Source organism: Mauremys mutica, chromosome 3 (genome assembly GCF_020497125.1).
Source record: "Mauremys mutica isolate MM-2020 ecotype Southern chromosome 3, ASM2049712v1, whole genome shotgun sequence".
Lineage (NCBI taxonomy): Eukaryota > Metazoa > Chordata > Testudines > Geoemydidae > Mauremys > Mauremys mutica.
The window spans coordinates 108,708,085-108,734,928 of record NC_059074.1 but is presented as its reverse complement, the minus strand read 5'-3'; the positions used below and the strand labels follow the sequence as shown (position 1 = coordinate 108,734,928).

At 41.6% G+C, this 26,844-nt stretch overlaps 1 protein-coding gene across 3 annotated transcripts in view; it reads right to left on the bottom strand.

Moving 5' to 3' along the window:
- The window catches only part of PHACTR2 (phosphatase and actin regulator 2), a 121,979-nt gene that overhangs the window by 47,937 nt on the left and 47,198 nt on the right, over positions 1-26,844 (bottom strand). For all 3 annotated transcript variants that reach the window (XM_045010827.1, XM_045010829.1, XM_045010828.1), the window contains 2 exons: positions 9,907-9,987; positions 6,168-6,326 (listed from right to left, as the gene is read on the bottom strand). In XM_045010827.1, the coding sequence (XP_044866762.1) occupies positions 6,168-6,326; positions 9,907-9,987 (240 nt within the window). The remainder of the gene's footprint in view (positions 1-6,167; positions 6,327-9,906; positions 9,988-26,844) is intronic.

The window sequence follows — 26,844 nt, the reverse complement described above, 5'->3', positions numbered from 1 at the left end:
AATATGCTGAGCTCTTTTGAAAATTTGACTATTTATTTTTAGTGGTAAGTGGTAACTGAAGTCTTTTTAAACCGGGGTCCCAATGGTGACTGTCGAACCCTTCTGAAAATTCTGGCCATAATGTTTGGAAACAACTCCCTGCATATTCATAAATTTACTGTTAACTTGTTGTTAATTGCTAGGGATATTTAATAATGAAAGACCAATGTTTTTCTCAATCTATCACAGCATTATCTCATACTGTTCTAGTAGTATTATTTCTAATGCTAGAGGAGCACCACAAGGAAACAACAACACAGCAGGCTCAGGAAGAGAGAACAGATAAAGCTGCAATTCAGGCATCTAATCCACATCAACAGCAAAGTCATTCCCTCCAGGAAGAGAAGTGTAACTCAGTGGGTGATGCTAAGGAAAATGAATGTTGCAAAGAGCATATGGTTATCACAGCTTACTGCAAAAACAAAACTGCTGTGAGAAGAAGAGGGATTTTTCCCTATGACTGCTTGTGTACAGAGCATGGGCATGGTTAATTAAGAACATGGGGGTAGCCACTTGTGGACCTCTAACTCTTTGTCACCACTTGTATCAGCAGCACAGTGTGCAAGAGGCCTTGTGGAAGGAATCTGCAGGAGTCTTTGGGTTAGGGGAGAGAGGCTAGTTTACATATGCCTCTCGGTGGAATGGTCTGCAGAGTGTAATTCTGCGGGGAGCAAGTTATGACTGAGAAGGAAGCAGAGACGATTGCCTTGACTCAGGCTCCGCAGGTCTGGAATCCCAAAGGTAGATAGGTCCCTGCAGAAGTCTCTGGGCGAGGGGGAAAGGATGTGGTTGATATGCTGAACTTGTGTTAAATAGTTTTATTTTGATGAAACCAAAGTCCTGAAGAAAACAGAACTGAAAATCTGTGTCTGGAGAGTGTTTTTTTCATGCATGGGCCAGAGAGTTAGCCCACTGGCTTACATGCTCAAATAAAAGACTAAGTTAAAGGGAGATAAGAGATCGGTGGACAAACAGAAGGGGTAAGAAGCTGCATCACAATGAATTAAAATTTAGAGCTTGGAATAGAATTCTCTGGTGTTAAAAGACCCACAGATGTTGTGAAATCCAGCCGGAAATCAACATGCAAATTTCCTGCAGTGGGGGACATGCAGAAATCCACCAGAACACATAGCATTGTTCAGCTGATCTACTATAAATGCTTAGGAACGTTTCAGAAGCTTGTGCTCAGTCTCACAGCATCCAGAACACAGCCCTGGGTTCCCACGTTACTATCGTTTTTCACAGCACTAATAATCACGGCTGGCTACCAGGCTGCAAAATTAAACTTCTCAGCTCCCGTTCCCATCACTATCTTGCTCCTGGGTATTCAGCCAAATATTTCCTCAAGACCAAGATAACCATGAAGTGTGAAATTAACTAGCTGGGATAAAAACAGATTGCATCAGTTTTGTAAACTAAACCGAACTGTATGCTTAAGGTTCTAAACTAAGCCAGTGAGCCAGAGATGGAGAAGAAAGAGCAATCCTGCCAGGGGCACCGGAGGTATTATGCTGTGTAGTGAGGAGTAAGCACACTGCCTCAGGGGTGCTTGGGGAACGGAAGGGAGGATCATCCTTAGCAGTTACAATTCTGACACTTTTTCTACAGCAAGTGTAGCCTGTGCTCTCCCTAGTGCTGCTCCCTGTCCGTGGGTGGGACCGTGCACATGAAGGGGAGGGGAAAGCACAAGTCCATGGCTATATCCCTCCTCCACACTGTTGCCCAATCTGGAGCCAGACTGGCAATCTTCCTGCCTAGCACTTCCATAGCTCCAGCGACCCAATTACATTTGTCTTCTGTGTGGGTGAACTGGAGCAGGGAGGTACTTAGAAGCTCTCTATTCCCTCTTCTCCACTCTAGTGTACCTACACAGGACAGCCATAATTAAGCTCTTCATTTTCCTTGAAAGGCGCTGGGTCATTTTCCTTTTAAAAAACATTGGAGTTCACAGAGTAAATAAATGATCTATAACAAGATCTAGGTTTCTCATCTGCAAAGGCTCAATAATCAATTACCCGCTGTATGTAAAAACTGTCAGCAGCTCCTCATTATCCTTATGCCAGGGAGGAATTTCCTTTTAAACATGCCACTTGGATGACTGACACCACATCATTATTTCAAATAGCAACAGTTACATTATTAAGCTGCCAAAGGGAATTTTTTTTACAAAATGTGAGAAGCATCTGTAAACTGACAAGTAGCAGATGGGTTTATAGTTTATAGAATTGTTTGGCAGCACACAAGACTGCTTGGAAGGTTTTTTTTTTTTTTTGTTTCATACACTTTTGCTTAACTCATTTTACATTGTATGTTTTAGTCTATTGTTTGCTCCTGTTTCTCTAACTCTACAGATCACCATGGGATGGTTCTTCCTTTAACTCCTAACATATTCCATTTTCCACAGTGTTGCCAACTCTTGCAATTTTACTGAGAGTGTTGTGATATTTGTTGTTTTTCTTAAAAGCCCCAGATCCTGGAGTCATGTAAGAATCTCGCTTTTTATTTTATTTATTTATTTATTTTAAATTTCCTAGCCCTCCTGGTTGTGGGGAAAACTTGAAAACATGAACTTCACAGACTCAAAATCCAGAAGACGTGTAGAAAGAACCCTCCACATTTTTTTTAATCTCATGATTTTTTAAAAACACTTTGGTCTGTCAATATTGGTTACTGCAGCATGCCCTGATACTAAATGAAAGGAATTAATCCTGCCTCCAGTCCTCAGATGCATGTCAAGTGGGCAAAAACTCTTCTTTAAGATTTATTCACAAGTACAGTACCTCTAAAATGCTTAAGAGCATCTGCCATGGGATTGTACTTCCTGAACACGTTACCCCTGAATTTTCTAGCTAACTCTGACTCTCTCATATCTTGATTCTTATGACGGAGTGAGAGTTGTGATCAGAGAGAGTGGCATGTTCCATGACCTGGGCATAGGACAGTGAGCCAGGAACTCCCGCATTGCAATTCCAGTTCTGACACAGACTCTTTCTAAGGCCACGAGCACATCATTTGCCTTAAACTCCTACTGAAGTCAATAGGCCCAATTGTCCTCTCACTTAATGTGGTGTAAGTCAAGAGTAACTCCAGTGAAGTGCAATGGGCTTATAGACTGCTTTTGCTCAGTGCGTTCACCACTTCTTGCAGGATCGGCCCTCTAATATTTCCATCGTACTATTCAAATTCAAAGTGCTTTATATCCCCTATGTCAGTGGTCCCCAACGTGGTGCCCACGGGTGCCATGGTGCCCGCCGGGGCATTTATATGCGCCCACCTAGTGCCCAGCAGGGGAGAGAAGCTGCGGCCCGGCACCTGATGGGGACAGAGAACTCAGGCTGCGAGCGCGGTGTTCTCTGTTCCCAGCAGGTGCGGGGCCCACCTAATGCCCAGCAGGGGAGACAAGCCGCGGCCCCGCGCCTGCCGGGGACAGAGAACTCCAGGGCTGCAGGCTGTGGGCGCCGGTGTTCTCAGTCCCTGGCAGGTGCTGGGCCTTGGCGTAAGCCAGAGAGAAGCCGCAGCCCTGCGCCTGCCGGGGACAGAGAACTCCGGGGCTGCAGACCAGGCGCCGGTGTTCTCTTTCCTCGCAGCTTCTCTCTTCTCTCTGGATTCATATATTATGTTATATTAAATATGATTTTTTGTATTATTTAATGTACAAATACAAAATAAGCCTTGAAAAATTGTTGGCGCCCGCCACACTCTTCTGAAAACATGAATGTGCTACTGGCCACAAAAAGGTTGGGGACCACTGCCCTATGTAATATTACTAAAACTTTATTGAAGCTAGAAGATCCCACTTTTCTTGTTATTATTACATCTCCTCCCCAATGCATTTCAATTTCTCAGAGGAATTGGAGAGAAGAGGTATCAGAATTACTTATTCCTGTATTCTCAGATAGCTTTTGTGGCAAGGGTTTGGAGTGGCTCTCTACAAAGCAGTCACAGTAGGTATAGAAGGTACCAAACATATGCGGACGTTGAACCTTCCATTCTAAATTCTGCAGGACCAGCCATGTAGGATCAAAGCACAATTAAAAAAAATGTTTTTTTGCTCTTAAATGTTCCACGGGAAACCCCGGAGTAGGAAAGGGTAAAATAATAATTGACATAATCTTCAGCCCCAAAATCAACCTGAACTCTTTTTTGGCAAGTTTTCCCTTCCCATTATTTTCCATTCTACTGAATCTACACATTTCTAGTCCTGGCTGGGACCAGAAGCTGGATGTGCCAAAATACCATGAGAAAGGCTGGTGGTCTTGTTTTTCTGGCTCAACTCAAGGCAGCAAGTACTGGAAATCTCACAAGAAAGCCAGTTCTTAGATATCCAGCCACATTTTGCAGCTCCAAAAAGTTTGCACAATTTGGAGAAGGATCCAAACTTTTTGAGTGATCAGCTGAACTGACACACTCAACCTTCTGAGGAGCACTTCTCACTAGAAAAGCCTACAAGAATATTTTGGAAAGGCTGTTAAATCAAACAGCCAGAAATAAAGAGATCCTGACCCTTTGCATTCCTGATACTTTTCAGGAAAGTCCAATAAACAAGTTGTAATTCAAGAGTAATTTTCCTGACAATGTAATAGCAGTGTGCATTACTAAATATGTTAGAAAAGAAACAACAATTACAGGACAAATCCTGTGATCCTCACTCAGTGTTCACTCTTCCTTATGCCATCAAACTCCTAACAAAGTCAATAGAAGTTCGAGTGAAGACAGTATAAGCTAAACTGACTTCAGGATTTGGCCAAATAATAATGTTTGGCATCAGAGGGGTAGCCGTGTTAGTCTGGATCTGTAAAAGCAGCAAAGAGTCTTGTGGCACCTTATAGACTAACAGACGTTTTGGAGCATGAGGTTTCGTGGGTGAATACCCACTTCGTCGGATGCATGCTCCAAAACGTCTGTTAGTCTATAAGGTGCCACAAGACTCTTTGCTGCTTTTAATGTTTAGCATGTATACATTGCCTTCTACAAAGCACCTTACAGACATGGGATCAAATTTTCAAAAGCATGTAAGTGACATAGGAGCCTAAGTTCAATTTTCAGAAGTGACTTGACACTTAGGTGGCTGAGACGCATTGAAAGTCAATGGGACTTAGCTTCCCAAGTTACTTTTGACACCGAGACATAAGCTCATAAATCACTTTGGGCACTTTTGAAAATTGTACACATGAACTAATTTCTTCAGCAATCCTGAAAGGCTAATGAGTATGTATAATGGGGCTTAACCACCATAAGCTGCAAGGAAAGGGGAAGAACCCCAATTAGTTATGCTCTGCAGCTGGGGATGTGATTAACTAATTACCTCCTGCCTAGAGAAGGCAACACTAGGCCTTATAAGTAGCCTGAGGGAGCTCAGTTATGAGAGGTCTCTCTAGTCAGGGGAGAAGCCCTGGGTTAGGGCTTAACAGACAGGATATAACAGGGGAACTAGTGAGAGGGATGGAAGGCCCATTAGTTTGAATACTTGTTTGAACCTCCATTTGGACTTACTCATGCTTCCCTAGAAAGGTTTTAAACTTTTATGTGACTTGACCAGAAGGCCAAGCCAAGAATGCCCTGCGGGGGAGTTAGACAGTTTCGGGTTTGAGAAAAAGCTTTATAGAGGGTGCAGGAGACAAGGGCTCTGTGCAATGCTGTGACCAGCAGGGGCGGCTCTAGGAATTTCGCCGCCCCAAGCACGGTGGCACGCTGCAGGGGGCGCTCTGAAGGTCGCCGGTCCCGCGGCTCCGGTCCACCCGAGCCGTGGGACCAGCGGACCCTCCGCAGGCACGCCTGCGGGAGGTCCACCGGAGTCGCCTGCCGCCCTCCCGGCGACAGGCAGAGCGCCCCCCGCGGCATGCTGCCCCAAGTGCGCGCTTGGTGCGCTGGGGTCTGGAGCTGGCCCTGGTGACCAGCAATGAGGGGGTACCCATGAGGCAAGGATGCACTCTTACACTATGTATTATTATCCCCATTTTACAGAAGGAGAATCTGAAATAAAGACTTGCCCGAAGCCAGAAATGGACTCAGCACTGGAGTCAAGGATTAGAAATCAGACCTTCCTGGCTCCCACTTCTGTGCTCAGACCACTTCCCCCTTTATGACCCATGAAGGTTTGTGAGAATAAGAAGAATTTATTTGTTTACCTTTTTTATCTTCTTTTTTTCCTTCCACAGCTGACGCTTTGGCAGATAAGGAGCCATTGTCTTCTGTGGTCTTTATTACATTTTCTTCCTGGATGGTTTCTTCACTGATAGTTATGGTGTGCCCATTTGAGGTTTCAAAATTTACTGTTACATCACCAGCTAAAATGAAGATTAAAAAGCGGTTATCCAATTTTACACCATGCTCAAGAGCAAGTTCTCCATTTGTTGTCAACTCAGTGATTTTTCAGGTTTTACGTTTCCACGAAAGAAAAGCACAATTTCACATTAATTTATTTTATGTATAAAACATTTTGACGAAGTTCTACTCTAAGTGACTCTGTAATAGTATGTTATAAGGCTTCCCATTCACTGAGTTTGTGACTCCAGATCACATTAACAAGTAACTCAGATTATTATCATCCAACTTCCAGCCCTTCAAAGTGAACCTTGAGAGACAAGATGAATTCTAAGTCATGCATCAGACAAGTTATAAAGATTATGCAGACCAAATTTTGTCCTAGCTCTTACAACAGATTATCTTTACTTACTAATATTTAACTACGGTTTCCTCAATCCTCTTAAGAACCTTCCCTTAACACACACATCCTCCCTCCAGTGCATCTTGCTCCTCACTCTTTGCCTCCAAACACCTGGAGGATGTTATCTACTTATGCTGTCCTTGACTAACTACAATCTCATTTCCACTCCTCCACTTCTGTCCTTACTAAGATCATCAACAATATTCTTTCTGGTCATTTCTGAGACCTTCTCTTTTACCTTTCTTCTCAGGTGTCTGCTGCCTTTCCCCTCCTACTGAATTCTCTCCCTACTAAGATTCTATTACTCTTTCTATCTCAGTTCTCTTCTTCTGTCTCCAAAAGCTGTTTTGTTGACTTTTTCAATAGCTCCCTTTCCTCCCCCTGCTCTGCTGGAGTCTTGTGGCATTCAGTTCTTGGCCTACCCTGCTTTCCCTTTATTTCATCCTCTTACATAGCTTTTCTTACCATCCTTATGAATCTCAAATCTTGGTCTTTATCCTTGATCTCTCCCATTGCTCAGTCTTATGACTCTGATTCTATCATTCTGGCTATCGAGACACCAGCTCCCACTCAACTTGATAAAAATGTATCTCCACTTTCTTAAATTCTTCTCCCTTCCTTGTTCATTACTGCTGATAATTCCACAATCTTCTTTTTCACCATGCTGTCATAGTTGACTCCTCTGTCTCACCTTCAGTCCCTCTTACACTGAGACTGTCACAAAAACCCATCCTTTCCTCTCTACCTCCAAAGTTAAATACCTTCCCCCACAGGCTGTTCACCTGCTGCCTTCACTACTATAAACTTGTCCTCGCTGGCCTCATCACTTCCCCCCTCACTCTTTAAGCTACATAAAATGCCCTCACCAAAATTATCTCCCTCACTGATTGCCCTTATCATGCCTCTCACCCACCACCACCACCTTCCACATCTGGTTCAGACTTCTCATTCTTACCTTCAAGACCTGGCAATTCCTTTAACCTGTCTACATCTCTGTGCTCATCCCTTACTCTTCTCTATCCTGCTTAACCATTCCCTTCCTTCCAACTTTTACTCTCCTGTCTTTGTATGCCTTCTTTCTCAGAGCATCAAGCGTCTACCCTGTCTTCTTTTAGAATGCTCTTTGAAACATACATGCTTATCACATGTAAAGCAAGAAGTGTTCTAGGAAGCATAGAAATGGACAGATGCCCCTTCTTAAACAGGAGAGAAAATATTTCACCTTCCCATCCTTTTCTCTTTTTGCACTGACCCAATCTGAATGAAATTTAATGTGCATTACAACAGAATACCGAGTACTCTGGGGTAGGGGGAAGGAAGGCTAAAGAAATAACTCCCATTGTATGTCCATTTTTAGCTCATTTATTTTAAATCTGGTTCTAATCAAAGATAGAGATTAAAACATTGCAGTTTACTGCCCTTTCCCACCAAAATGCAATTTACAAACATCAATCAACTAAGCCTCACAGCACCACAAAAGTTGTATTTTTAGAAAATCAGTTTTACAGATGAGTAAACTGATGCACAGAACAATTAAGTTCCTTGCCCTAAGCCACAGAGCAAGACAATAGCAAAGACAAGCTTGAAACCCAGATGTGCTGAGTGTCATGCTCTGATACACACACACTGCAATGGTGTCAAGAAACACACCCCAGCACTAGCAGGTACAAAAATAACCCTGTTTCTAAATATGAAGCTGCAGGGAGTATAAATATTAAGCTATCCCTGACTTCACATCTAACATTCACTACACTGATTCCTTGGGTCAGTCAGAGTAAAACTTTTCTTTTTTTTAGTGGAAATCTATTTTTAGAAATATTATCAGAAACTGTCCTCTAAGACTTTTATATTCCACTAGATTCTTAGTCAGTTCCTTTTACTGTTGTCTTTTTAGTCTTCATGACAAATGGATTCATTTTAGGAGATGGAAAAGCATTGCAGTTACTAAAATTATATTAGATTAAGATTTTATTAGATCTAGACTTTTTTTTTTATTAAATCAAGAATAGTACAAACACTACCATTGTGAATAGCAGAAACAAACAACATTTTAAAGAGAGATGTGCATACTGATGAAAACCTTCAGGTATAATTAGAGTGACCAGATAGCAAGCATGAAAAATCAGGACAGGGCGTGGGGAGTAACAGGAGCCCATATAAAAAAAAGCCCCAAATACCAGCACTGTCCCTATAAAATCAGGACATCTAGTCACCCTAGGTATAATTGGACTTGGGTAACAATGCTTTACACATTCTTTACATAAATACATTTTGCTATGTTTACCATTTAATAAACCTGGTTGTGTTTTTAAACAAAAGGGAGTTTTCCTCAAAGCTCCTTATGCCTCTGTTATTTGAATGTAGCAGGTGTGATGGTGGTGGCGTGTGTGAGATCCTACACCTGCTACCTCTCAATATTGGAAACACCAGCTGTTGAGCTGCTTGCTTTGGTTTACACTTGTGACACACAGAGTATTTCTACTCTGCAATTAGACACCTGTGTCTGGCCTGTGTCAGCTGATTTAGGCTCACAGGGCTCAGGCTAAGAGGCTGTTTAACTGCCGTGTCGACATTTGGGCTTGGGCTGCACTCTGAGCTGAGGAACCCCCCCCCCACCTCGCAGGGTCCTAGAGCCTGTGCTCCAGTCTGAGCTCTAATGTCTATATCACAATTAAACAGCCCCTTAGTCTGAGTCAGCTGGCATGGGCCAGCCATGAGTTTTTAAGTGCAGTATAGACATACCTCAACTGGTAAGTGGCAGGGCACCAAAGCCTTTAGCTTTCTCATCCATAATCGCCATATCCTCCTCCAGCTGTTTTGGAAAGAACTGCTCAATTCAAAATATCCTCTGAATCACTGATTCCAAAAAATAGCAATAAATACTTGGCACTTTTCATCTACAGATCTCAATCTGCTTTACAAAAGTGCTAAGTATTCCAGAGACCACAGAGAGGTTAAGTAACGTGTCCAAGAACACACAGCAAGTCAGCAGCAGAACCAGGAACAAACTCCAGGTCTCCAGACTCCAAGTTTGGTGCCCTATCCACTTGGTCAAACTGTCTCTCCCACTTCCTGCCAGTGTTTCGCCAAATCTGCCTTTTTATAGCTGGATAGCTGATATTCATTATAAAATAGAACAACATGATAATAATGTTCATGCTTAGAGTTTAAGATCTAAATTGTCAGTTATTTGTCATCACCTTGCTCAGGCATTTCCTTCAGAACTCCCTTTCTTATCAGCTCTTCTCTGCTTTGTCTTGTCGAAATCTTCCTTTCCAACACTTAGAAAAAGAGAAAGCACAGTTAAGAATACATCCATTCTGGTACTGAATGTAAAATTAAAACAAACAAAAACAAAAAAAACACTCTGCACACTCCTTGATTTTGCTGGAGAAGGCTATTTTTTCAGATCTCACACACTGGGAAATATTCTTTATTTTATTAGTCAGACAATAACCAATATCCTCAGCAATAATGTTGCTTAGCATAACCTGTGCAATGTCCTAACTGTATGGGAAAAACAGCTTTAAAATAAGTTAATATGGCCTGTTATAAACAGGAACAAAATAATCATTTGGGCTGGTTGTCACAGCAAAAAAAATGCAAAGTCATGTTTTTAGGTTGAGGAAAAAATCATGGCACACATTTTAATTAAGTTTATTTTTCATTAAAAATAAATAGCTTTGTAGTAATTTAAAAACATATAAAGATAGTAACATACCCACACAAACAAAACACACACCAAAATAGAGCATAGGGTAAAAATTGACTGAGACATCTTGGTAACAGCAGACAGTGCAGGGTGAAAGAGACCATGAGTGAAATTTTCAAAAGTACCTAACCGACTTATGAGCCTCAATTTCATTTTTAAAAGTGCCAGGCACTTACAGCCAGATTTTCAAAGGTATTTAAGCGCCTAAAGAAGCAGATAGCATCTACTGGGATTTTCAAAAGCACTTGAGTACCTACGGCAATTGAAATCAAATTAATTATGTGCCTAGTCACTTTGGAAAATCCCAGACACCTATCTGCATCTTTAGGTGCCTAAATACCTTTGGAAATCTGGTCCTTTGAAATCCTAGATCTCACTGAAAGTCAATGGGACTTAGGCACATAGGAGTCCAAGTCACTTTTGAAAATAGAACTTAGGTTCTTTTGAAATTCACAAAAATCATGGCCATGACAACCATACAGACTAATGCCCAGTTCTTGCAAAGAGATGTGTGTTGGTGGACACTTATGCCTCTGGAGAGTACCATTAAAGTCAATGGGACATGACAAAGTAATAAAGGCCCACCTGTGCACATACTGTTGAAAGATTGGGGTCTTAACCATCATAAACCATCAGGTTTATTTATGATGATAGTACTGCACTGAATGTATCATTCTATAACAGGGGGAGGCAACCTATGGCACGTATGCCAAAGGCAGCACATGAGCTGATTTTCAGTGGCACTCATGCTGCCTGGGTCCTGGCCACTGGTCCAGGGGTCTCTGCATTTTAATTTAATTTTAAATGAAGTTTCTTAAACATTTTAAAAACCTTATTTACTTTACATACAACAACAGTTTAGTTCTATATCACAGACTTATAGAAAGAGACCTTCTAAAAACGTTAAGATGTATTACTGGCACGTGAAACCTTAACTTAGAGTGAATAAACGAAGACTCGGCACACCACTTCTGAAAGGTTGCCGACCCCTGTTCTATCACATAGGTTCCAGGGACAATAAAGAAGGTATGTAAAAAACTGCTTACTTGTTTTACTAATAACAATTTAGATTAAAATAAAATTATTGCAGTTTTCAAAATCTAATTCACTTAGTTTTTACCATTTATGTTTACTGCTTCCTTTTTGCATTTCACTTGCCCTGGACAGTGAAAGTAGACTGATCAGTATCCTTTTCTGCTTATAGGGCCTGATCCAATCACCACTGATATCAATAGCATTCTTTCCACTGATTTCAATAGGCACTGGATTAGACCCATAATCTGGTTTTACTCTCCAGTTCTCATGATGATGTTTTTCCAATGCTACTGGGTAACAATTGAATTAAAAATTGTTTTAAATGAAAAATAAAAAGAACCATGAAACACTTCCTTTCATATTAGGATGCAACTCTTTACACTTTCAAAGCACTATACTACCATTACTACACATACTACCTAGAAGATGATAAGGTGATAAATAACAGTCAGCATGGATATGTCAAGAACAGATTGTGTCAAACCAACCTGATAGTTTTCTTTGACAGTGTAACAAGACTTGTAGATAGGACGGAAGTGGTAGATGTGGTATATCTTGACTTTAGTAAGGCTTTTGATATTGTCTCACAAACAAAAACAGAGAAATACAACCTAGATGGAGCTACTATAAGGTGGGTGCATTGCTGGTTGGAAATCATTCCCAGAGAGCAGTTATCAGTGGTTCACAGTCATGGTGTAAGGACTTAATGAGTGGGGTCCCGCAGGGATTGGTTCTGGGTGCGGTTCTGTTAAATATCTTCATCAATGATTTAGATAATGGCATAGAGAGTGCACTTATAAAGTTTGCAGATGATAGCAAGTTGGGAAGGGTTGCAAGTGCTCTGGAGGATAGGATTAAAATTCAAAATGATCTGGACAAACTGGAGAAATGGTCTGAAGTAAACAGGATGAAATTCAATAAGGACAAATGTAAAGTACTCCACTTAGGAAGGAACAATCAGTTGCACACATATAAAATGAGAAATTACTGCCTAGATAGGAGTACTGCGGAAAGGGATCTGGGGGTCATAGTGGATCACAAGCTAAATATGAGTCAACAGTGTAACGCTGCTGCAAAAAAAAGCAAACATCATTCTGGGATGTATTAGGAGGAGTATTGTAAGCAAGACACAAGAAGTAATTCTTCCGCTCTACTCTGCACTGATTAGGCCTCAACTAGAGTATTGTGTCCAGTTCTGGGCGCCACATTTCAGGAAAGATGCAGACAAATTGGAGGAAGTCCAGAGAAGAGCAACAAAAATGATTAAAGGTCTAGAAAACATGACCTATGAGGGAAGATTGAAAAAAAAAATGGGTTTGTTTCATCTAGAAAAGAGAAGACAGAGAGGGGACATGATAACAGTTTTCAAGTACATAAAAGGTTGTTACAAAGAGGAGGGAGAAAAATTGTTCTTAACCTCTGAGGTTAGGACAAGAAGCAATGGGCTTAAATTGCAGCAAGGGAGGTTTAAGTTGGTCATTAGGAAAAAGTTCCTAACTGTCAGAGTGGTTAAGCACTGGAATAAATTGCCTAGGGAGGTTGTGGACTCTCCATCATTGGGGATTTTTAAGAGCAGGTTGGACAAACACTTGCTAGGGATGGTCTAGATAATACTTAGTCCTGCCTTGAGTGCAGGGGACTGGACTAGATGACCTCTCAAGATCCCTTCCAGTTCTATGAGTCTATGATTATGTAAGCTTCACAGCACCCCTTAAATATATTTATCCCCATTTTACAGACTGGGAAATTCATGCATAAGGAGGCTATGGTCTTGATCCTTCATCATTCCTAGTAATCTATAAATTACTTTAAAGAAATTATGTTCTGTTAGCCTAGCATGATAATATAATGTTCTCAATTTATTTGATTCTTGGAAAGAATATTAGAAATCACATTACTATTTGCTATGAATTTAGTTCCTATGAACAAAAAAGGTTGCATAACAAATACATCTGACCAAGATTCTATCTCTTGTGTAAGAGGTATATTATGTCTACTTATGTCATCTTAATATGAAGAGACGCCAGCATCGAATAAGGTTGAATTTTAATAATAATTTATGGCATATCACAGATATTAGGTTATACATTACACTGCATTTCACAATCCAATATTTTCAAAAAGTAAATGGACTTATGCTGGGATTCATTCACTTACAACAATAATTAAATCCAAAAAAACTATGTTAGAAGACTGTTAAGAATGCAGAAGTCAAGCACTCAAAAGTTAGGAAATGCCAGAACTAAGGTTGCCTGTGCCTTAATTCAGCCCCCTTGTGCCTATGCACTATGACAAACCTTTCATTACATGATCACATGCTATTTTTTCCATAAGATCTCTGCCTCATTCAGTGCCTGGGATGAATGGTGCTCACTGAACAAGTGGTTGTTCTTTTTCTTTTAATCCTTACTATTCAATGTGTGGCCCCAAGCCTTGTTTACTGCACACCATTCAAACACTGCTCTGAAAATTATTAATTTCCTCATGGGCATTTCTATGGTGATCTCACCACAGAATCTGAGCGCTTCACAAATATTAATGATGTTACCTTCACAGCACCCCTGTGAGGTCAGATGGTATTATTGTCCTCATCTGTAAAATGGGGAAGAGAGAACAAGGCCAGAACTGTCAAAAGAATCCACTGATTTTGAGAGACATTTTTGAATGTAGCTTCCTAAGTTTAAATATGCAAACTGAAAAAAACAGAAATTCTGTCATGTGGAACCCTATTGACACCCACATGGTTCATCAGCAGGGCCCGAATCTTTAGATGCATTCACAGACCTCCACCATTAGAGCTAAGGGAGTTACTGATAGAGGTATCAGGCTGTCGTCTATGTGGCCCAGGCACTAGAGGCGGCAGGATGAAACTCACTTTCCCAGTTGGTTTTGCTATTTGCAGGTAGCAGAGAAATATCAAGACAAAAATCTCCTTGGTTCGAGTCAAGATTGTGGAAGGCGGGCATGGTCTAATGGTTATAAACCATTTTGCCTCCTTGCTAGCTCCTGCCCCTAGGCCCCCCTGCTCCTATCCTACTTCCTATAGAATCATAGAATCTCAGGGTTGGAAGGGACCTCAGGGGGTCATCTAGTCCAACCCCCTGCTCAAAGCAGGACCAAACCCAACTAAATCATCCCACCCAGGGCTTTGTCAAGCCTGACCTTAAAAACCTCTAAGGAAGGAGATTCCACCACCTCCCTAGGTAACCCATTCCAGTTCTTCACCACCCTCCTAGTGAAAAAGTTTTTCCTAATGTCCAACCTAAACCTCCCCCACTGCAACTTGAGACCATTACTCCTTGTTCTGTCATCTGCTACCACTGAGAACAGTCTAAATCCATCCTCTTTGGAACCCCCTTTCAGGTAGTTGAGACCAGCTATCAAATCCTCCCTCATTCTTCTCTTCTGCAGGCTAAACAATCCCAGTTCCCTCAGCCTCTCCTCATAAGTCATGTGCTCCAGCCCCCTAATCATTTTTGTTGCCCTCCGCTGGACTCTCTCCAATTTATCCACATCCTTCTTGTAGTGTGGGGCCCAAAACTGGACACAGTACTCCAAATGAGGCCTCGCCAGTGCTGAATAGAGGGGAATGATCACATCCCTCGATCTGCTGAAATGCCCCTACTTATACAACCCAAAATGCCATTAGCCTTCTTGGCAACAAGGGCACACTGTTGACTCATATTCAGCTTTTCGTCCACCGTAACCCCTAGGTCCTTTTCTGCAGAACTGCTGCCCAGCCATTCGGTCCCTAGTCTGTAGCAGTGCATGGGATTCTTCCGTCCTAAGTGCAGGACTCTGCACTTGTCCTTGTTGAACCTCATCATATTTCTTTTGGCCCAATCCTCTAATTTGTCTAGGTCCCTCTGTATCCTATCCCTACCCTCCAGCGTATCAACCACTCCTCCCAGTTTAGTGTCATCTGCAAACTTGCTAAGGGTGCAGTCCACACCATCCTCCAGATCGTTAATGAAGATATTGAACAAAACCGGCCCCAGCACCGACCCTTGGGGCACTCCACTTGATACCGGCTGCCAACAAGACATGGAACCATTGATCACTACCCGTTGAGCCCGACCATCTAGCCAGTTTTCTATCCACCTTACCGTCCATTCATCCAGCCCATACTTCTTTAACTTGCTGGCAAGAATACTGTGGGAGACTGTATCAAAAGCTTTGCTAAAGTCCAGAAATAGTACATCCACTGCTTTCCCCTCATCCACAGAGCCGGTTATCTCGTCATAGAAGGCAATTAGGTTAGTCAGGCATGATTTGCCCTTGGTGAATCCATGCTGACTGTTCCTGATCACTTTCCCCTCCTTTAAGTGGTTCAGAATCACTTTCCCCTACCCTAGTTCTTACTCCTGTCTCCCTCCCCGCTGGTTCATTCAGCTGGCTCCTACTCCCCTCTACTCATTTTCCCTCTTCTGATCCCCCTTACATACATCCTCCTGGATGTGTCTTTCCACTCCTGATCCCTGCCCCTCTACACACTGCTTCTATCCTCCCCTATGCTATTTCCCTCCCTCATGGTCCTGTTCCCTACTTCTCAGCTCTTGCTCCTGCCTGCCCCCCACTTCTCTCACCCCTCTGTATCCTAGTCAGGTTTCTTCCTCCTTCTCTTCCACGCTGCCTGGCTGCTAGTGTAGCTCAGTTGCTCTGTGGGGATGGCACAAATCCAGTTCAACTGGCACACAGGCATTTAATAGGCAGCAGGTTTAAAGCAAACAATTAAAGGAAGTATTTCTTCACACAATGCAGTATCAACCTGTGGAACTCCTTGCCAGAGGATGTTGTGAAGGCCAAGACTATAACAGGGTTAAAAAAAGAACTAGATAAGTTTATGGAAGATCGGTCCATCAATGGTTATTAGCCAGGATGGGCAGGGATGGCGTCCCTAGCCTCTGTTTGCCAGAAGCTGGGAATGGGCAACAGGGAATGGATCATTTGATGATTATCTGTTCTGTTCATTCCCTATGGGCACCTGGTATGGGCTACTGTCGGAAGACTGGATACAGGGCTAGATGGACCTTTGATCTGACCCAGTATGGCCGTTCTTATGTTCTTATTGTGAGAGGATGGAGCATGCTCAGTGCAGACAGACTCTATGGTGAATGTATCTGCCAAATTTCAAGAAGTCTCTATTGAGCATATGCGAACTTCAATTTTCAGGGCTTATAATTTGGCCAAATTTGGCTGGTTTTTCATGGGATAATAAACATTCCTGACACCAGAGTGACCGCCCCCCCCCTCCTCCAACACACCAAATTTCAAGTTCATACTCCAAATCAAAAAGATGCTAGAACTTCTCAATGGATAGTTGTAAGATTTTTTTTTTTTAATGTGGGCAGAACAATATATATTTTCCCTAATCTCATTCTCAGAAATGGATGAATTGTTTTTGGGTGAAATTTAAAGCAAAAACAAAAAGCCTCCACACAACTCGGACTGAGTCAGATACCCAGCATGGAAAATTTGAGCCCAAAACAGCTTAAGATTATAAATAACCAAAAATAATGGTCTTGCAATGGAATGTGTTAGGCAGGCTAAACTATAGGCTATGCAATGGATGCTGCTTACAATACACCAAGGGAGTATGGACACAACTAGAAGTCTCATCCATGCCTGAGCATTTCCTGTCTTGATTACAACAAGGCTTCCCTGATACTCAGTCCATTAAAAATGCAGTGGCTAAAATTATAGAACCATAGAAATGTAGGGCTGGCAGGGACCTCAAGAGGTCATCAAGCCCAGCACCCTGCACTCAAGCAGGACCAAGTAAATCTAACCTATACTTGACAGGTGTTTGTTCAGCTTATTCTTAAAAACCTCCAGTGAGGGGAATTTCACAACCTCCCTTAGAAGCCTATTCCAGTGCTTAATTACCCGTATAGTTAGAAAGTTTTTCCTAATATTGATCCTGAATCTTTCTTGTTGTACATTAAGCCCATTACTTTTTGTCCTACCTTCAGCAGACATGGAGAACAATCGATCACTGTTCTCTTTATAACAGCTCTTAACATATTTGAAGAGTGAGGGGGAAATCTGATAACATTAAGTCTTCTTCTTAAGATTAAACATGCCCATTTTTTTAACCATGCCTCATAGGTCAGGTTCTCTCACCCTTTTATCATTTTTGTTGCTCTCCTCTGGACTCTCTCCAGTTTGTCCACATCCTTCCTAAAGCGTGATGCCTAGAACTGGACACAGTACTCCAGCTGAGGCCTCACCAGTGCCAAACAGATTAGGACAATTGCCTCTGGTATCTTAAATGAAATCCTCCAGAATATGAGCCTTTTTCACAACTACATCACATTGTTGACTCTCATTCAGTTTGTGATCCACTATAACCTTTATTCCTTGCCTGTTGATTTAACCATGTTGTCCCCACTCACACCTTTCAACACTTCCGCTGGTTCTTTCTCCTTCACTACATTCAGCTTAAATTTCTTAAATTCACCTTGTAGACCCAACATAACTATCCTCTCCTGCTCCACTAACATCACCAGCCTCAGTACACCATTCAGCTGATCCTGCCACAAGCATTTCTGTATCTTTATTCATGCTGTCTCCCATGTTTGAAATGTCTCCCTTTTCTGATTTTCCAAGCTACCACCTTCTCCTCATTCAGAAAGGTCATAATATGAAACACTATCCTTGCAAATGCTTTTAAACTTAACCACCAGGATGTGGACATGATGAGCTAAGTGAACACCGGATCTTACTGCTGTTACCTTTGTTCTCCCTTAGATCCCTTCTGTACTGTTTTTTATCCCCACCCCATGCACCATGTCTGATACTAAAGCCCCAGTCTTGCAAAGGGATCTGCCCTTGTAGACCTTTACACTTAGTTGGAGTCCTGTTGAAATCTAAAGGACCCCAAGTGGGCACAGGGGTCCACATCACTGAATCTCTTTCCAGGTTCAGGGCTTTAAATTATACTGTTTTTGGGGACAAGATACCAGGGCTTTCTACCTGTACTGTAAGGCACTTAGCATATTTTCTGGAAGCTGTAATGCAAACCACAATAATTCTTCTATATCAAATTCAATTTAAAACAATATTAATGTGAAACAGATATGGCAATATACAGAATTTTAATATAGCATGTTTTATATACTCACGCAGTACAACTAAATCAGTGTTGTTTGCTAGTCTAACTGACTTTGTTAACAATATTCATGTAAGTCTAATAAGAACTGGCCTTAGAGGTGAGATCTTTATAGCACAGTTGCCTTGATATTATGATCCTTGTGGTTTTATAGAAACGTAAACTCAGTTTGGAGCTCTAGTAAACTAGAGAGCATTGTGCCCCATACTCATGTTATGAAATGCAACCAATTCCATAAGCACAATGTGTTTGCCTGTTAAGAAATCCTAATGTGATACAAACTCAGTTCCCAGAGGCCCTTCGCCAGCAAGTTCAAAAATCTTAGGGTGAAATCCTGGCCAAGCTGAAGTCAATGGCAAAATTTTCACTGATTTCAATGAGGCCAAGGCTTCATCCTTGACAGGAAAGGTTGGGTTTTGTGAGACAGTGCGTGAAAATAACATATTTTGTGTAAGCCTAATTCTGCAATCCCCATTCACCCCAGTAAACCCTACTCGTGCAAGGGATTCCACTGACTACTGTATTTTTTGCAGTAGCCCAATTCAACATAGGACTTACTTTTCATGAAAAGTGAAGAATCAACTTTATTTATTTATTGCAAAAAGAACGCTTCGTGTCATTCAGTAACCATAAGCCTCAAGCGGTCTTAAAATCCCCATTCTTCCATTTAAAAAGTAATCTGAGAGCCTAGATACCTGCCAATTTTTTGTTTTGGTCTTTCCAAGACGAGCCCCAGCTGATTCTGATTTAGTTTTGAGTTTTTCTCTGGGCTTTATCCTGATCTAATCAGGCTAAAAATGGTTTCTGGCCCCAATTCCATATACTCTTACCATGGGGCTTTGAAGTGGCAGCTGCTTCATGCCAAGATATAAATTTCTGCCTTCTTTTCCTCTACAGCAAACAGACACAGAGAGGAAAAATCTTGAGTTGATGCCATTCACTGTTTGTTTTTAAATTATTTTAAAAGCCCTTTATACAGAAAGTGCACCACTGGGTTCACAGTGAATGGATTTTATGAGATACAGGATGGAAAATATGTTGCTAAAGGGAAAAATTCCAACCATCATTCCCACATCAGTACAAATATTTCGATATCTGGTTCTCCATCTTTTTAAATATTTGCACCATATGTTATGTAGATTTTTCAGCTCTTAGCACAATACAATTACGTGAAGATTTTGTAAGAAAACTCCATGGTACAGCCCGGTCAAGCTTATTTCAAAGGACTGATCCAAAGCCCAGTGAAGTCAATTGAAAGACTCTCTGACATTCTATTTTCTGACTGAAAAGAAAAGTCTTCTCCCTATACACATATTTACCAGGGTAGGATATTTGTTAGGCCTTTAAGAGAACAAGCTAAAAACAGGACAATAATTCTGCTAACAATCTTAGGCCAGGTGCTACATTCATAGCTGTAATACCCGCACACACCTCTGTCCAAAACACAGGTAAATTTCCCCTCCCAGCTGTTTTGGGAAGAGGCCCTTCTGCCCTGCACCTGTGTCCTCCCTGCTCCTTTTCCATCATAGGTCAGCAGGTAATGTCTTTCCTGCTGTATTAATTGGTGGGGCAACAAGAGTCAACTGCTAAGCAAATGAACTTTTTAACTTCTACTTGTCCTGGGAATCTCTCTTCAGTAGGTAAAAGGATGAACTTTTTATCTCCAGGAAGCAGCCTGTGATAGGATGCATTAAGCCCAAATGAGGTTTAACTTCAAACCCCGCCTTTAAGGGAAAGTACTATAGAATTTAATACGAGTCTATAAAAGTTACTCTACATATTTAGAGAATTTAAGAGCAAATCAATGTTTTCCTATAGGTCTTCTGTGTGTGTACGTCTTGACAACAGGCTCCATAGTAGATAAGAATATTTCTTCACTGCAGTTAACTTCAATGATTGGCACCTGGGCCTGAGCATTCAGGTTAGCCTAGCCTGGGTGGGAGCAGCCACATTGCTAAGCCCTAGCCGAGTTACTAGGTCCTCATTGGTGCTGTGTTCATCTACGCGTGTTGCTAGGACTTCTGGTAGCATGGCCTAGGGTTCTTTGTGCTGCAGTAAGCTGAGCCGCTCTGTGGTTCTTTCTCAGTGAATTGTGGGGGAACTTGTCCGTCCTTCTGGGCACACAGGGGGAAATGTGGGAAGGCACTGGAGTGATTAAGCTTGTGTTCTTACTTCAGATTGGGTGGGTTACCAGCCCGAGTGATGGCAACATCTGAGTTCTAGCCTGCAGCTCTCAGACAGGCCAGCTAGCCCAGACTGAAAGCTCCACCACACTCAGCTGAAGAGCTTTTGTATGTAGACAGGAGGGATGTTAGGAACAACAGTTGAGTAAGAGCCTGAGATATCTTTGCAGTGAAGAGAGACCCTAAGATTCTTCAATGTAAGGAGATGTGGCAGCACTTAGGCACAAAGTAATTAACGTTAAACAGTTCAATAATACTTTACACTTTCAAAGTTCAGTACAAATAACAGAATGGGTTTAAAATGGTCTAGGTTTAGACATGCTAGCTTTGCCTCTAACTCCTTTCTTTTGTGCATTTGTTTGACTGTTACTGCTATCTGAGTGGTGGGAGGAGGAGGAGGTTTGCAATTCTATTTTCCCTACTGACATTTCTTTAAAGAGCAACAGTGTGCCTGAGCCACAAAGTTCAGCTCTAAATTTGGTTCCAAATTTTCCCATATTCCATTCCAGAGGTTTATTTGGGCTCACCTCTATTAAAAATCTTAAAGAAAAGTGAAAAAATAAGACTATCTTGTCAATGATCAATTTATGTGAATCAGAGTGGAGTGTTTTCTTGACAGGGCTCTGATGGAGGCAGTTTAGCATGGGGGCACCTCTCTGAATGTACTATCTTGTCCAGAATCTCAGCTTTCATTTTTTTTTTAAACAAAGCAAGTCTCTCTAGCTGTTGTGGTTGTGAAGAAAACCTCAAAAATGTAATTTAAGCAGAAATGTTTTCCTGAGCCTGGAACAATAGCTCTAAGATGTGAAAGGGCCCAGTCATCATAGGGAAATGTTAATTCAGATGCCTAGTGATCATTTAAATGTTCTGCTAGTTAACTAGCTCATTCATCATGCAAAAAACCAAAAATATCACAAAACTGTGCAATTTACTATCAGTGAATATTCATTTTGGTATCATGTGTGGGTACCATTTGAGACACTATCACCCCTCATTTTCTGCCCCAAATCAAGAAGCCGAGCCTAAGGACTGTAGCAGATCCAAGGGGCATAATCAAGCAATTCCAAGGGGGACTCAAGCTGAAAGAGCCCAGAGATCATGCATGGTCATATTTTGACATTTCCACAATGTACTGTGAGCAGCATCTCATTTTGGTGATTGGCAAGGGTGTACCTTATTTTGTACGCAGAAGTTGGAAGAGTACCAGCACCAGTTTCTCCTCAATTCAACCCCTGCTTCTTGATATGTTTTGTGCTGTGAAAATATATTTGCAGACAGTAACAAACCTAGAAGACTATGTAGTGTATATTTAAAGATGTGCACTATTTGATTATTTAGTGCTGCTTAATCAGGCAAACACCAACAGAACCCAATGAGAGTTTTGCTTGAGTAAGGACAATAAGATAGGGCCATTAGGTGATCTAAATTTGCTACCTTATGATTATAGATTTATTAAAATTGTATGCATATTATAAAGTGTTTTATTCATGTAGCTGGAAGTAGTGTATTTCCTTTACACTTTCTTTCTTAAAGTTAAATATTTCGGGCCAGATTTTCCAAAGTTCACACACCATTTTTTGTGAACCTAACTTAACAACACACAAGCTACAGTACTGTACATGTACAGTATTGCAAAACCCAAGCATTCAAAATCATGAGTCAGGCTCCAAAAAATCATGGAGTGTATTAAATTCAACTTTTAAAAAAATTGGGGTTCTTTTAACTTTTTTGAGCTTTTCAGGTTCACATTTTCAAGCTTTTATCTGCAACTAAGAGGGCTAGTAACTTAAATTTTCTTTAAAGTAAAAGCTGAGAGTCTCAGGCAATAACATGACTCCAGGAGCTCGGGCTTTAAAAAACCAGTAAATATTGTGACCATTGGCAACAATGCATTTTTATGCATATGTTCATTACAAATAAATAAAATACACACATTTATGTACAAATAAATACAAAAAATACATTTAAAAAGCTGGGACTTGATCCTCCATTCTATCATAACGGTGTAATTGCATAGAGGTAAATGGAATTTCATAGTCATAACATCAATGAAATAGAGTGGAGAATTGGGCCATTAGTCTTTAATTAAAATAGAATATATGTACTCACTAGGAAAAGTAAAAAAATTAACCAGTCTACTAAATATTAAAGCAAATACCACAAGCTCCTAGGTCTGCTGTTTACAATGTTAACTTCATTCTCTAGGATATGCAGAGAATTTTCACTGTTGGCACTTTGTGAATAAGAGAGGAACTGAAATATTATAAATTGTATAACCCAACACTTTAGAAAAACATTCGCTTTTAGCATTATTTCTGGTAAACATTCAGTAAAAAAAAAAAATGGCCTGAATGGTGTATATTGGCTTGAATTGCATATTGTCAAGGACTGTAGTAGGAGGCCTTAGCCAAATGCCAAGTCAAGATAATGAAATAAAAGTTAACAAAAAAGACAACTCTGGACCATTTCTGAAAAATTCTGTGCACCTGAAAGTCCTTTTGGGAGAGGAGGAAACTTAGTTCAGGCGGTGCTTTACAGTCAGGTCCACTATTTGGTTGTGGCTAATAAAGCCAAGTTAATAGGGAAGTTCAGCTGCCAGCCTTGACACTGAGGGAAACGGATTTATATCCATGCAGGTGTCAGATCCTAAACTCCTTTCTATTTCTGTCATTCCCCACTAGAGGGATCTTTACATTAGCATTGCCTTGTTCGCGTCATTAATTTCCACAGCTCATTAGAAGACATAAAAAGTCTTATACAATTAATTTGAAAACAATGATCCAGTTGACAGAGCTCTCAGATCCATGTACTTATCTGATAACACATACCCATGGTCTATACTCCTTCATTACCAACGACATTGTGGGTCTGCCACTTTTTCAATGTAAAATCTCTTAACCTGTATGTGAGTTCTGCCTGTAGAATAGAGCTCTGTACTGTAATCTGAAGATGAAAAAGTTAAAAAATTGAAATCCTGAAGAGGCAAAAAATTAAACCTAATCTATAGTACTGTTTTGGTCTCTCAGACCTGAAGGACTGTGCTGTGAAATCACTGCTGAAATGAAGAAAACAGTTTGCATGATTTAAAAGTGTTCCAGGAAAGCGATGCTGCTTTTCACCTCTGCTACACTCTGCTATATCAAACAAAGCCACACTGCCAGAATAGAAGTCCAAGAGGTGGTCTTTGTAAAAAGATGTTAGCTTATCTATTTCAAACCCTCTCCTCTCTGCCCTTAAAAGAAAGTCTGATAGATTACTTTTATTTGTCCTAATGTTTTCCATCTGCAGCCAGTGTGAGCAGAGTATGCAAAATCACAAGTAATGTATAGAACATGCAAAAGTGTTATAGAATTTAACAGAAAGTGATTTACTTTCCATGTGGTTTTTTGCACCATGATATACAATACAATAGGGAATTATAGTCCTTCTATAGAATTCTAAGAATGATTAAAAAAGACTTAAAAGAGATCACCCTGTGTTTTATTATATATGTTCTGTATTTGTACAACGCCTAACACAATGGGGGTCTATTCCATAACTAGGGATCCTAGCTGCTATGGGAACACAAATGACACACAATAATAAAAACCCTATTAATGTTTATAGTACTCCATACATGTAATTCCTGGGCCATTCCGTCAAATTTCTCCATATGGGGCAAGACAGGCCTTTCAGTCTCACAATGGCCCTAGCCCAGGGGTGGGCAAACTTTTTGGGCCGAGGGCCACATCTGGGTGGGGAAATTGTATGCAGGGCCGGGGCGGGGGTTGGGGTGCAAGAGGGAGTATGGGATGTGGGAGGGGGTGTGGTGTGCAGGAAGGGGCTCAGGGCAAGGGATTGGGGCAGAGGAGGGGTGCAGGGCATATGAGGGAGCTCGGAAGGGGGTTGGCGTGCAGGAGGGGTGCCGAGTGCGAGAGGGGGCTCAGGGCAGGGGGTAGGGGTGCAGGAGGGGTGGGAGGTGCAGGCAGAGGGCTTAGGACAGGGAGTTGGGGGGCGGGGTGCAGGAGGGGTTCGGGCTCCGGCCCGTGCCACTTACCTAAAGCGTCTCTGGGGTGGCAGCGGTGCGAACCAGGGCCAGGGCAGGCTCCCTGCACGCCTGCCCTGGCCCCACGCTGCGCCGTTCCGGAAAGCGCTGTGGCCCCTGGGGGAAGGGGGGGTGGAGGGCTCCGCATGTGCTGCCCTTGCCACGCCTCCAGGTACCTCCTCCAAAGCTCCCATTGGCCATGGTTCCCCGTTCCCAACCAATGGGAGCTGCGGGAGGCAGTGCCTGGCGACAAGGGCAACACATGGAGCCCTCTGCCCCCCCGCCCCTGGGGGGCTGCAGGGAAGTGGTGCCGGCCGCTTCTGAGACCAGTGTGGGGCCTGCAGCACCACGGGGGACAATCCCACGGGCCGGATCCAAAGCCCTGAGGGGCTGGATCCGGCCCGTGGTTTGCCCACCCCTGCCCTAGCCACAATATTCCCAATTTTTGAGACCTTTTAAATGTTAATCATAGTTTCCATTTTAAGACAAGTTACAAAGATAACTTCCAAATATAATGTATCTGCCTTACTGGGCTCATCCTTACAAGACAGCCTTTACATGGTAATAGTTTACTGTCACTGCCCTCCTGGTCTGGAGTCAAACCACTGTCACAGAAATTAAAGGTTCCATATCCAATTACCCAACATTTGTGCATCTAGATCCCTGTGCATTGTGTTTACTGAATGTGATGTATGTTTGTATGAGGTTTTGTTTGCTGGCATATCAATGATATGGGTTTAAGGGATCAGGCAACATTAAAAATAATCTTTGGATTTCTTAATTCCTGCTTGTTAAAGAAAAATGATACATACATGTAAATACCCAATTTCAACAGCAGCCATCTTACAAACAGCTCTTATGTCACTAGAAGATCAAATATACCTCTACCCCGATAGAACGCTGTCCCCGGGAGCCAAAAAATCTTATCGCATTATAGGTGAAACCCCGTTATATCGAACTTGCTTTGATCTGCCGGAGGGCGCAGCCCCACCCCCCCAGAGCACTGCTTTACTGCGTTATATCCAAATTTGTGTTATATCGGGTCAGGTTATATCGGGGTAGAGGTGTATGACTCAAGATCTGACTAAGCAGCCTCTGCTTTCTCTCTCTAGCTGGATCAGAGCCTGGTGTTATGGTTGCTGGTGCCTCAAACTTGGTGCTGTGCCTTTGACAGTAGCCATCTGTCCCAGTTATCAGCAGACTGGACCGATTTTAATGGGACTGTCGTATATCCTGCATGTTGGTTCAGTCCTAAAATGTCTTTGAGCAGGTGAAATGTCATCACATTGTAACATCATGTCACGACACAACACAGTGATGTTCACAGCCTGACACATCCCGTCCTGGCAATGCACTCATATATTCAGGGCAGTTCCTAAAAGGCACAATCTATCTCTACATAAACTGGACACAGGGACAAGGAGAAGAGTTCCTCCAACTTGGCCACAAAAGGACAAATTCACCACTGAAATAACTCAGCTGAAATAAATGAAGTTAAAGCAAAAATAGTTTTGGCCAAAGTAGGTTTGTAGGAATAGGAGTACCCAGTCATTAAAATATCCTCTCTTTAATCAGTAAGGTTTGGGGAAAGAATGGTTAGACTGTTTAGATTTTAAAACTGTGTAATTGTTAGGATTAGGTTTTAGGTTAGACCCAGTTTAAAGTTTAACTCTAATCATGGGGTAAACAGCTGCTTTGTATTATTTGTTTGATTAAATCCAGACAAGGAAGGCTTTTAAAACCAGAAGTGCCACAGGTCAGGAATTGAAACTTAAAAGTTAGGTCAAGTGAAAATTGATGCAATTATCCTTTACATGAACACAGCAGAATTAGTTATTCAGTATTTAAAATGGTCACTGCTTCATAATAATCTCATTAATATTAATAACTATAGTTGTTAATCAGGCAATAATTACTGACATATACATAGGAACAGAACCTGAATCTGAAATGTTACCTGTAGTGTAACTTTAAAACACAATTTTAACCTAAATTTTAGTAATATATGGTTGGTCATTATATTGGCATGATAACTAAGTTACCCCATATCCTAGCTGTACCTTTACCATAGTA